At 46.5% G+C, this 13432-nt stretch overlaps 1 protein-coding gene across 2 annotated transcripts in view; it reads left to right on the top strand.

The window, feature by feature from the left end:
* The first annotated feature begins 6 nt into the window (after positions 1–6).
* MAP2K5 (mitogen-activated protein kinase kinase 5) overlaps positions 7–13432 on the top strand; it is a 285287-nt gene continuing 271861 nt past the window's right edge. For both annotated transcript variants that reach the window (XM_004711938.3, XM_045285767.1), the window contains exons 1-2: positions 7–398; positions 10795–10843. In XM_004711938.3, coding sequence (XP_004711995.1) covers positions 264–398; positions 10795–10843 — 184 coding nt within the window. In that variant the 5' untranslated portion in view covers positions 7–263. The remainder of the gene's footprint in view (positions 399–10794; positions 10844–13432) is intronic.

Genomic DNA, 13432 nt, shown 5'->3' on the forward strand with positions numbered 1-13432 from the left:
GCCACGTGCCGCTGTAGGTCCCCAGAGCAGGGCCCTCTCGCCCTCTGACCCTGCCCCCCAACTCCACACCCGTCGGGCTGCCGCTCGTCCCGACTGTCGCCTGCTCCCTCCTCAGGCGACCCTCCCGGGGCCGGAGCCCCCCTGACCAACCCGCCTCCTTGCACTCCCAGCGCTCCTCCTCCGCGAGCTCCGCTGCCCGCCCCCGCCTGGACTCGGGCCCGGGGGGGACCTGGTGCCCAGCATGTAAGCCCCTGCCATCTGGAATGCTGTGGCTGGCCCTGGGCCCCGTCCATGCCATGGAGAACCAGGTGCTGGTCATTCGCATCAAGATTCCCAATAGTGGCGCGGTGGACTGGACCGTGCACTCCGGGCCGCAGTTACTCTTCAGGGACGTGCTGGTGAGTGCGGGGTGCGCCCAGTGCAAATCCCAGCGAGGGAGGGGCAGGGAGGGGGCGAGCGTCTTGTGTCACTTCTGGATCTGCTCCTGGTCGCGGGGCAATTGTATTTCTTTAACCGCAAGCACTGGTCCATTTCATCAACCGTGTGCCTGGCCCTGGAGAAACCGACGGGATGGAAGGTGACCTCAAGAACTGAAACACTGGATGGGGACACACACAGAAGTGATCAACTGGGAGCTGAAACGGAGTCAAGAGTCCCCCAAGTGTTTGTGGAATATCTCCGGCTTACTCCCAGGCGGCTCTTTCTACTGAGTTCTCTGAACTTTATCCTTCCTGGGGCGATGGGGTGCAAACCACCAACCTTTCAGTTAGCGGCCAAGTACTACCAGTCCTGCGCCCCCGGCTTCTCTCATCTCGATGATCCTCGAGGAATGGGAAACGGAAACATGGGCAGCTTCCTCTTGTCATGTTTTTGCAAACCCAAGACATCATTAAGGAGCCCTGGTGGTGGTGTAGGTACTATTGAGCTACTACTAACCGTTTGCAAGGTCAGCAGTTCGGATCTATCAGTCTCATTGGGAGAAAGATAAGGCTATGGGATCCTGTAGAGATTTAAAGTCTCAGGGAAAAAAAGTCTCAATAACCCAAAGGGGCACTTCTTCTCTGCCCTATAGGGTGGCTATGAGTTGGGATCCACTGGATGGCTCTCAGTTTTTGGTGTGGGCTACATAATGAGTTGGTCCCTGTAAGGTCATTGGTTCAAGTCCATCCACTGCTCTGTGGAAGACGAGGCTGGCTGTGTTAGTAAAGGTTTGTCAGAGCCCACTTCATTGCAGTGGGTTTTGGGAAAATATCATCGACTAACTAACCAACTAACTAACTAACTAACTAACTAACTAACTAACTAACCAACTAACTAACTCACAGCCATGAAGTTGATTCAAACTCACAGTGACCCTATAGAACAGAGCAGAACTGCCTCTGCGGGTTTCTGAGACTGAGAATCTTAAAAAAAAAGTTTTTAAACCAAACTCGCTGCCATCACGTCGATCAACTCACAGTGACCCCTATCGGTTTCTGAGACTGTCACTAACTGTTGACGGGCATAGAATGCCCTGTCATTCTCCCTTGGAACTGCTGCTGTCGGTTTTGAACTGCCAGCCACACGGAACGCAGCTCAACGCATAACCACTACACCACCACGGTGACTCTGTGAGACTGAGAATCGTTATAGGAGCAGAAGTCTCATCTTTTTCCCTCAGAGAGGCTGGTGGTTTCAAACTGCTGACCTTGCGATTAGCAGCCCAACTTATAAGCCACGATGTCACCAGGGTTCTTTATCATTGGCTGTAGGACATGCCATTATCTTATATAGCACTAAGAAAGAAAGAAAAATGCTGCCCTTTAAACTGTGACACACCATCCTTTGGAAAGAAGAAAGGAAGGAAGGAAAGAAGGAAGGAAAAGAAGCCCCATTTCAGAGATATTAAAATAGGAAATCAAAATACTTGAAATATCTTTTAAAGAAAATTATGGGATGTTAAAATAGGGTGTAATCTTGGAAGTAGCCAGGGTAACAGACAAGAGAAGGTTCAGCCCACTTACGTTTTCGCAGATAGTTACTGAGGAGCAGTGAGGTGGAATGGATTTTCCAAAGCTGCGTAGCTCATCATTGGGAGAGTCAGTTCTAGAATTCAGATTTCCTTACTTTCTCTTAGAATTGCTCTCCTGCCCCTATGCTGCTGTGCCACGGCTCTTCTCCCTAACATTCATTTGAGATAGAGTGCACTGTGCCCATTTTAGATACTGAATTTCAGAGGCAGGAAAGGCAGACCTGACATGCCAAGCAGCATGTGGCAAATAGCAGATCTATAATAATGCTTAGCTGCTAGATAAGATGGGGCTGGGTGGCAAGGTTTCTAGGAGGAGGAAGAGATGTGATGCAGTTTGACAGTCATGAGTGACTTCCTCAAAATCTGATTCCTGTAACTTGATTTTGAGCTCCGGAAGTCACAAACATTCAGACTACAAACTCAGATTTTCAGGGGCCTGTGCGAGTAGTGGGCTACCAGGACAAGAGAGACGACAGCCTCAAAATTGTCACCAAATGCCACCTTCCACTTTGCTCTCAGAGTTCTCCACGTGCTCACGTGCACATAGAAGGGGGTACCCCCCCAAAACCAGAATTTTTCCACCCAAAGCTATGCATTAAAAGTTTTTTTACAAAACAACCGTGTCACCTTCAAAGTACTCTCCATTACACTTAATACATTTGTCAAATCTGCGATCCCATTCTTGGAAACATTTTTCAAACTCGTCTGTTTGGATGACTGACAGCACCTCCCTCGGTTTTTCTTCACCTCTTCTGCATCATCAAATCACTGTCCATTCATGTCCCTCTTCATTTGCTGAAACAAAAGAAGCCCCAAGGAGCAAGGTCAGGTGTGTAGGGCAAGAGAGGCATGGTGTTTTTTGTCAAAAACTGGTGGCTGTGTGTGTTCGATGGTGTCTTCTAGAGAAACAAAAACCGGACACTTAATGATTTTATATATATATAAATGACTTTATATATATATAAACATATAAATGATTTAATATAGATATAGATATATATAGGCTTATACAGCAAGAAGGAATGTAACAGCTAACTAGTCCATACAGCAGTACAGAGGGTAAAGTTGAACTCACTTCTGTGAACAGTTGATATACTGGAAGTCCTTCAAGTCACCTGGGCTGCCTATTCCAAGGTCAAGGAAGCAGACAGCAGAGTCCTCCCAGGAGCAAGGCAAATAGAGTCTGTGGGTCACCAACAGTCAGTAGCTTGGGAGCTTAGTGAAGCAGGCCAGGAAGGGATATCGAATGCAAGCAATGCAAGGGGACAGAATCCACCAGCCTCAAGCTCAGCGATGTACGCACCAGCAGCTTGATGAAGCAGGTGTCGAAGGAGCCTCGAGCTCTAGCGACATGATCCGTGGATTGGCCTGGCCCACAGGTAGTGTAGCTCCCAGGTTGAGGCAGAGAACTAGCTACAGCAGCAGCACACATGCTCCAGCACGCTCCGATCACCAGAGAACAAGAGGGGGGTGGGCCGTACAGAGCCATTTATCTCTTTGCCCTCTAGTCAAACTGCGACCTGATTAATCCTGCATGTTCTTATAGGCCAGGTTGGCACAATAAACATATCACACTTTGTGAGCAGGTGCGTTGTTGTGTTGGCAAAACCAGTCCCATCTTCCAAAAATCAGGCCTTTTTGTGTTGCATACTCTTCGGCAATCTTTTCAGAACCTCTTAATAGAAAGCTTGATAACAGTCTGATCTGGCGGAATGAACTCCAAATGTACTATGCCCCTCAAATGAGCATCATCCTGATCTTTCATTTCACTTTATGAGATGTTTGGGGGCGAGGTGATGATGCCATTTTCCACTGGCTTGATTGATATTTGGTTTTGAGGTCCTCAGAATGGCTCCCTGTCTCCTCACCAGTAATGGCCTTGGGGGAAAGTCTGGGTTGCTTCAGCTGTTCTTTCAGAGCACGGCATGTTTCCATGAGGTGCTCCTTTTCCTGGTCAGTCAGGACCCGAGGCACAAACTTCACAGCGACCCTTCTCATCCCCAAATCTTCTGTGAAAACTCACTGACCCGAGCTCCAAGATAGTCCAGATAACGTCCCCATCTCTTCACTGGTCCTCGTCGTCGTCATCGGCCTTCAAACACAAGCGCACGGATTTTGTAGACATTTTCATCCATGACAGACGTCCTGAACGAAGTTTGTTTATCAGTCAACATTTCACCATTTTTGAAATGAAAAAACTACTTGCACACTTGAGTTTTTCCCATAGTGCTGTCCTTGTAAACTGTGTTCAACATCACAATTTCCGTGGCATCCCCCCCCCCCCCGAAGAAACAAAATTTCACAGCCACATGCTGTTCTCTGAAATCGGCCATCCCAAAAAACCAGATTCTAGTAAAACTGCTTTTATGGGAAAATTCACTTGACCAGAGATAACGTTCCCAGGTGACACCAATGCTTGCCTAGTGGGAAAAATGGGCACTACGCTAGCTCTGCCCAGTGGAGCTCCCCCCCACTTTTTTTGTGGGTGTATCCTCTTGTAAAAATCCCTTTCATTAAGGCCCTTTTCATTGCATAGTCCTCTTTGCAAATCTTCGTTGGCTTGCCTGCCTGGCTCTAACTTCATCTCTCCCACACACCCTGGGCATCCTGTACTCCCAAGTACAGGAATAACTTTCACTTCTCCCATGGACCCAGGCTGCCTTCAGCTGCCCCTTTACCAAGGCCAACTCTGCCTTTCCTTGTTGCCCTTCATCACGTGGCCCTCCTCCTTCCCCTGTGCCCCGGCAAGCAAGCGTGTTGTGTCATTTAGACAATGACCTGGAGGAGACGGGCATCTCTGCGTCTCCTCTGTTTCTGGTGTGAACCTGAAGGAGCTACACAGAGGGGCCATGTGGCTGTGGTGCTGTGGAATGAGCACTGGGTTTTTAATGACCGAATTTGTGCTCATTCGAAAGCTGTCCCCTTTAACTAGGCAAGTCACTATCGCTTCTGAATCTGTGTCCTTATTGCTAAAATGGGGTGAGACCTACATCAAAGACTTGTCGATTTAAAGAAATTGCACCGGTGATGAGAAAGTCATGCGCTTTCTTGGTTGCTTTATTTATTTAAATGACAGAGGGCACGTGGTAGAATAGTACTGTGCTGAAGAGCATAAACAAGCTAGAGTGCTGTGGCTGTTGGCGGTCGAGGGAGGAAGACAGCGTGGAGGTGCTGTGCTGTTTCCCAGGCGATCCTCATTCCGGGATCAGCTCACCAGGAGAGCCATTGGTAGGTCAGCAGTCTAGTGCTTCACCGGGCTCCTTGGAACTAGGCTGCGTGGTTCACGTTACCAAGTGGCAGTGCCTGCCATTCACTTGGGCAAGTGTCTTTCATGGCTCTCTCTTTTTTTAATCTGTTAAAAAAAAGGGAGGGGAGCTGTTAAAAATCGTACCCATGTCTTAGAGTTAGGAGGACTATTTGAGTTGATACCTGTAATCTGATTCACTGTAAAAGCTCTGTAAGTGTCACTCTTATTAGCTCAGAAGAGTTAATGCCTTTGAATTATGACATTGGCAAAGAAAATACCATGGATTGCCAGAGGAATGAACACATTTATCTTGGAAGAAGTTTAACCAAAACGCTTCTTAGGAGAAAGGATGAACTTGGACATGTTACCAGTCCCTGGAGAAGGCCATCCTGCTTGCTAAAGTAGAGTCAGTGAAGAAAGGGGAGCCTTCCATGGACGGCCTGACACCGTGGTTGCGGTACTGGCTCAAGCCAGCAGCGGTTATGGGGTGCACCACACTGGGCAGTGTTTGCTTCTGTTGTTCATAAGGCCGCTGTGATCTGGAACCACCATGACAGCACCTAATGACAGCAGCAGCAATTATTATTACAGCACAAGAGAGAAGGGTCCTCTGCTTCTGCTTGTCCCTTGCTCAAGGCTTATTGGTCTAAAAGTGAAAATTACACAAATGCCCCTCTGTTTGGAGCTCAGAGGGCTGTGCATTTACACACATGTTTGTGAAGCCAATCACGCAATCCCGAGTGCCCCGTGGGTGTCGGGTGCTATGTTGTCTCTGAGTGTGCAGTTCCTCAAGGACTCTTGGACTCTGTTCTTCAGGCTCACATCATCTCCTCACCAAGAAATAGATGGAGAACAGCAGGTCCTTAGAATGTGGAGCCGAGTACAACCTGGTGCCTTCCCTTCATTTAATGTTCTCCTTCTGATTGCTTGCTCCTGCGCTTTCAGGTGAGGGTGCCTGATTCCTAGGGGAGGGAAATCCCTAGCTAAAGGCACACAATTAGCTTCTGACAGAGCCTTTGAGCAGAAACCCAAAGCAGCTTTTAGTAAGTCAACTGAGCCAACTAACAGAATGTTTGGGACCTCGGGTCTGTGGTTAAGGGCTGCAGTCAAAGTTTTGTCATAGCTGTGAGGCCCCGGCCAAGTGACTGCCCTCTGGGCCTTTTGTCTTCCTTCATCTGGATCATTAGGGACTAGCTGGAAAGTTAGGAGCTTCTTGGTGATGCAGATAGTTAATGTGCTTGGCTGTTAACCCAAAGGCTGGAAGTTGTAGTCCACCCAGAGGCACCTCATAAGAAAGACCTGGTCATCTTCAGAGGAACACATATGTTCTGTTCTGACACATAGCATCACCATGAGCCAGAATTGATTTGACAATAATTGTGGGGGTTTGGGGGAAGGGGTCAGGGGCTGGTGGGGGGGCCAGCTAGGGTGTGAAGTAGGTCTTGGAGCTCCACAAGAGCAGAGCCTTTGTGTGGCCTGTCGTGTCTGGCTTTCAGCTTTCTGTACGTGCCTCTCTCTTGGAGGCTAGGTCCCCAGTTCCAGCAAAGTGTGGGGCTGTCTGGATTTGTACCTGCTGGAAGAGAATGTTCCCCCTCTCTCGATTTGGTTCTTTGAGTCCCACTCTCTCTCTAGATCTCAGCCCAGCTCTCCTTTACCTCTGACATTTCATTCTAAAGAAAAATCAGAACCTGTTTTTCCTTCTTCCTTTGTTCGCAAGCACTATTTGCTATTTATGTCTTTTGTTTAGCTCTCCTAAGTGTTTTGTTACTTGTCTTTTAGATTATAATCTTCCTCAGTTTTATACTTCCACAACCTATAGCTTTCAGAATTTTGTGCTCCTGGCAGATGATAGATGTGGGATTTTATTTTTTGACCAACAATTTAATATCTTGGTCTGTCAGATATTTGACTTGATGTAGTGAAAGGGAGGAGGGGGTGGGGGAAGGATCAAGAATTGATTGCCTTGGAGATATGCAAACTTAACTTTTCTTTAGAAACCTTTGTTGTTGTTGGTTGTGTGGAGTGGTTGTGCTCTTAGGAACCCTGTGAACGTCAGACTGCCCGGTCTGCACTGTCCTCACAGCTATTCTTACACTGAGCCCACGGACGCAACCTTGTCACCTTTACACTACTTAGAACGTATGTGGTGGGGAGAATGGGCCATGCTCACTCTCACTGTGAAATCAGTCATTAAACATAGAACAGTGATATAAACTAGGACATGTACATGAACTCATTAACTGCTTAGAAATGATCATTAGGTTTTGATTAATTTGGAAACTTATTGCCTGTATTAGGCTGGGTTGACTAGAGAAACAAATCCAGTGACACTCATGTATATGTAAGAGAGAGAGCTTTACAAGAAGCAATTATATATCAGGCAAACATCCCAGCCCATAAGTCCAATACTAGTCCATAAATCCCTCTTCAGACTCACGCAGCCACATGCAATGATGCAGAATGCAGGACGATCCCAGGCTGGTGGGTGCAAAATCTTATGGATCCAATAGCGGTAGCTGCATCACTGGGCTTTAGCGGATCAGCGTGGTGTGTCAACAGGAAGGTGAAGGCCAAGAGAAGGGGAGATTCCCAGGACCCTCCTTATGAGAAGGTCACACCCACAAGGAGGCACCATCAGGCCACAACCTGATAGGCTACACTCCACTACTACACTTTTATATCTTCAAGTTGACACAAAATTCTGTAGTAACTACCACATCACCATGGTCATTATGGAAACCGGTTGTCATTGAGTCAGTTCTGACCCATGGCGACCCCACATGTGTCACAGTAGAATTGTGCTCCTCAGGGTTTTCAACAGCCAATTTCCAAAACTTGATCCCCAGGCCTTTCTTCTGAGGCCATTATGATAACCTGCTGTGTTTGCTTAAAAAACCCAAGATAGCTGGTTGAGTCTCCCAAGTGAGTTTGCTTTTTCTTCTGCCTCCTCCACCTTGTTTATATCGAGGGGCAAAGGGTGCCCTTGCTGCCTGGCGGTGCTTTCCACTGGTTAGTAAACGACTCTGTTTGAGGGAATGTTCCCACTCATAATTCGGAAGGGTCCTGATCTGTGTCAAATGCTGCAGAGGTGAGCTTGGGTCTCAAGGTTGGGTTTTGAGTGTGGGAGGGCTTCTCCTTCTCCCTCACCCAAGACTCCAGACTTGGAAGCTTGGGGCTGGAGAGGGCGTTTGTTTTTTTTAGCTTTGTTCTATAGTTGCTAGAAAGGTCCCTTAATTAATGCTGTTGGAAGATGAAGCAAATGAACCACTGCCATCATCCTTGGCACACCACTGATGGGCAGGTGCTGCAAGTCCAGATTTCACTGTAGGGCAAACTTTGTGATCGTCCACGGATCAGTGATTTGCTTTTTTTCTGTAACGGGCACTATGTAAGCTCCTTTCTAAGCGCTTTCTAAACGTAAGTTCCTTTAGTCCATGAGGAAGTACTGCCCTGACCCCATCTTACACATAGGGACAAGGAGGCACAGGGGAGCCGCACTCCTCTGGGGAGCAGCAGAGCAAAGAAGCCCCACCTTGTGGGTCCTGCGTGCATGCTCCCAGGCCAGGCCAGGGACTCCGCACCCACTCTGCAGCTTTCATTCACGTGTCAACAGACACTTTCTTTTATCTGCAAGTGTAGAGAAAGAATTATTTTGGACACTGAAATGTTTTACAAATACCTCTTCTCAAAGGTGCCATTTTATTTGCTAAGACTGGAGGCAGAAGGAAAGAAATAATGTCTTTTGGCAAGGCCACCTAAGACCATTCTCTTTGATCAATTCTATATGCTCAGACTTATTTTTGAAAAACAAACCAAAACAGAAGCACTGTAGAGGCAAGGCTATTATGCAAATTGCCACTGCAGCAAACACTTCTGAAGAACTGCCTTCAGAAGGAAGTTGCAGCCAACACTCTGCCAAGTGCCCTGCTTGGAAGGACTGTGGGCCGGCTTCCTGCTGAGAAATTCTGCAAGCAGGTGATAAAGCCTCTGGCTGGTGCCCATTCTGGCTCCGCACCGGTGGGAGGGACACTGGGGCAGTACTTCCCCTGAGAGAACTGAGATTTACAGGCCATCCAGTCATACGAGTGGGGTCCCTTTCCCCAGAACTGACCATTTCTTTTCGCTCCATTTTGCCTCCTTGATTAAGCTGCCTCTGTGAAGTCATTTTCAACTCTAATTAGCTCATTGAGATGTTGATGTTAGATTAGATACACTGTTCAGGGTTGTTGTGTTTTTGTATATTAAATTACTATTAAGCAAGCAGAAAACATTTAATGGCACTGAAAAAAAGTCAAATCTATTGATAAGAAATATTCGTATTAAGTGTAGTATAACAGCTTTATATCACTATGGTGAAAATATATGCTTAAACTTTTAAGCATGCTGTTGGGTATGGATCATGAGTTACATTTGTTGAGGGTTTATTGCCCAGGTGGTGTAGTGGTTATGTGTTGGGCTGATCAGCAATTCAGAATCACCAGGTGCTCCAGTAGAAAAACAAGGTTTCCTTCTTCCACAGAGAGTGACAGTCTTGGAAACCCACAGGGGCAGTTCTGCCCAATCCCACAGGGCCCTGTGTATCAGAATCGACTGGATGGCAGTGAGTGAGAGACCCAAAGTTTATTTTTATTAAATCAGTTAATCTTTACATTCGCGCTTCAGATATCACCAGACCCATTTTGGAGGCCGATCAACTTGAGGCTCAGAGATGTTAGGTGGCCCTTGGTACGACACAAAGAAACACTGCCTGGGCCCGCTCCTTTGTTGCAGCCACTGTGCCCATTAGTCTGTCTCGTGGATCTGACCTGCTTTACCAAGCGCCAGCGATGCCCTTCTCCAGGGACCAGTTCCTCTTGATACCACGTCCAAAGTGTGTGAGAGAACATCTTGCCATCCTTGCTTCTAAGGCGTCTTCTGGCTCGGAGAAGTTGACTGGTTTGTTCCGAGTCACATTGCTAGTAAGGACGGAGCTGGAGTTAGAACCTGTGCTATTCCGATTCTCAAATCCCTCCTGCCCACTGCCTTCCATCCCCTAGAGCAGGGGTTCTCACTTCCTAATGCCGAGACCCTTTCATGCAGTTCCTCATGCTGTGGTGACCCCCAACCACAAAGCTACTTCATAAATGTCATTTTGCTACTGTTACGAATCGGGCAACCCCTGTCGAAGGCGACCCACAGATTGAGAACTGCTGCCTTAGAAGAAACCTGTTCTTTTGTAAATGTATACTGTATATGCACACACTGTTGAGAATGAAAAAAAGTATGTTATTAATAGAGAGTAGAAAAAAATCTTATAAAGACACCCCCACCTGCTACTCCTCCCCACACCTCTGCCCCCCCCCACCCACCCATGGAGTACAGATATAAACTCTGAGCTTCCATTGCTGGGCTAGGTGTGATTATGAGCTAATGTTTTTATAGTTTATGTGTACATTTCAAAAATCTTTTCCAGGTTCTCATATTTCCTCCAGGATTTGCCACATGTTAGCAATAAAGAAGATGGCTAATTGCGTTTCTTTATTCTCTCTTTGTTTAGGATGTGATAGGCCAGGTTCTGCCTGAAGCCACAACCACAGCGTTTGAATGTAAGTCAGCCTTGTGTACTTGCTCTCTTGACTGTTTCTTTCTGCAGTAATTTTTTTAAAGGGTTTATGGGTTGCATTACTCTAGAAACTGACAAAAACAGATTATTTATGATCATCATATGGTACATTTAAATATTTATAAATTAATGCAAGTTTAATGATGGTACTGAACCAAGTAATATTTTCTTATTTAATCATATCTTGGGTGGGCATATTTCTAGAATATAGCTTTAATTACCAACATGACCTTTATCTGCTCTTGCTCCTCACGATAATAATATTGCTGGCTCACAAATGAAACGTGTAAACTACCTGTGGGCCAATGATTATCGATGGGGAGATTTCAATCCATCGCTGTTTTAAAACGTTACAACAGAATGTAGCGTTTACGGGAACATTGCAGGGGCTACGTCTGCTGGAGTGGGCACAGCAGGCTTGCTGAACAGTGCTGGCCGCACTGCGGTTCTGGAGTTCTCTCCCTCTCCCCAGCCACCTGGGGATAGGCTCACAGTACACTAGAGAATGGGTTTTGTCGTGTACCAGGTCACTGCAGGGCAGCTAAGGGTCTGCAGAATGCTATGAGGAGAGTTTAGTTAGTAACACAGGGCCTCAGGTGCTGCTGAGAAGGGTAAATGAGGGTTTGGAGCCATAGTTGCCATCTTGTGTGTGTGCGTGCTACCGGATAAGCATTGGGCTGTTAACCACAAGGACGTCAGTTCAAACCCACCAGCTTCTTCCTGGGAGAAAGATGAGTCTATCTCCTCATGTGAAGATTTACGGCTTTGGAAACCTTTGTAGGCCCCTATGAGTCAGAATCTATTTGAATGCAGTGGGTATTGTACTTTAGGTGAAAGTTTACGTAGAAAATTAGTTTTCCAATCAATAGTTCGTGAACAAATTGTTCTGTGACATTGGTTGCAATTCCTGTAAAATGTCAGTACTCTCCCTGTTCCCTCCTGGGCTCCTCATTTCTGTTCCTCTGTTTTCTCCATCCTGTTTTTTCATCTTTGGGCAAATCTTGCCCTTTTTGGACTCTAAGAAGTCTAGAAAGCAACGTCCTCACCAGTGTTCTTGTTTGTTGGACAGTCCTTTCTATTGTGTGCCGAAAGCTGGCTTCCGCAATGTCTTCACTTTCAAGTCAGGCCAACTCAGGGCACTAGTCTCAGGGCCCCTCTAGTCTTTCAAACCAGTAAGTCTGATCTTTATTGTTATTATTAGAATTTAAAAAAATTTATTTTTACCCATCCTGAGACTTTCTGTTGCTCTGGGTCACAGTGGTCGGTCGTGAGCTGGGCACCGTCTGAGACTTCTGGTTACAGGAGGCTGTGCTTCAGTGGCTCTGTGGACTAATTGCTCCACCCAGTCTTCGTTTATAGTTGTGCTCCTCTGCTCCAGGTGGGCAGAAACCATTATTTGCTTTCTAGATGGCTGCTCACAAACTTTTCAGACCCCAGAGGCTACTCAACAGACTAGCTGTCGAACATTGTATTTATGAATCATATTTTGCCAGTTTACCTAGTTGTCCCCTCAAACGGTGGTCCTTAGCCTTCCGGCAGTGGTTCAGTCCTGCTGGCGAAGCAGTTTCTCTAACTGTGCTCCTTGTGCTTTATTATATATAGGAGTACCCTCTGTCACCAGCATTTTTTTCAAAGCTATATATTTAATTTCTTTACAAAACAACCCAACCCCCTTAAAGTACTCTCCATTACACTTAATACATTTGTCAAATTTGCAATTCCATTCTTGGAAGCATTTTTCAAAATCTTCTGTTTGGATAGCCGGCACCACCTCCCTCGTGTTTTTCATCACCTTTTCTATGTCATCAAATTGCTGTCCTTTCATGTTCCTCTTCATTCGTGAAAACAGAAAGAAGTCACAAGGAGCGAGGTTAGGTGAGTCAGGTGCATGGGACATAAGAGGCACGCTGCTTTTTGCCCCAAACTGGTGCACTGAGATGGCTGAGTGAGCAGGTCCATTGTCATGGTGGCAAAACCAGTCCTCCGTCCACCAAAAATCAGGCCTTTTTTTTGTTGTACACTGTTATGCAATCTTTCCAGAACCTCTAAATAGAAAGCTTGATTAACAGTCTGACCTGATGGAACCAACTCCAAATGCACTACAAGTCGACATTTTCATCCATTAGGGAAGTTGATGAACATCCAGAATGAGGTTTGCCAGCTGACATTTCACCTTTTTTGAAACAAGAAAACCACCTGTACACTTGAGTGTTTCCCCTATTGCTGTCCTTGTAACCTGTGTTCTGCATCACAACAGTTTCTGTGGCATTTCTCCTGAGCAGGAAACAAAATTTCACAGCCACATGCTATTCTCTTAAATCAGCCATCACAAAAAAAGAGGTTCCAGCGAAACTACTTTTATGAAAAAATTCACTGTGACCAGAGAGAACCTTCCTAGGCGATGCCACTGGGTGCACTAACTCAGAGCAGGTTGCTTGGTGCTCGCCTAGTGCATATATTTATAGGTTTAGTATTAAGGTAGCAGATGGGCATAGGGCCTCCACTCACGCACTCCCTCAATACAAGAACACTTTGCTCAACTAAACGGACATTCCATGATACCCACCTTCCC

Source organism: Echinops telfairi, unplaced genomic scaffold (genome assembly GCF_000313985.2).
Source record: "Echinops telfairi isolate 266 unplaced genomic scaffold, ASM31398v2 ScPeMD7_7475;HRSCAF=8513, whole genome shotgun sequence".
Lineage (NCBI taxonomy): Eukaryota > Metazoa > Chordata > Mammalia > Afrosoricida > Tenrecidae > Echinops > Echinops telfairi.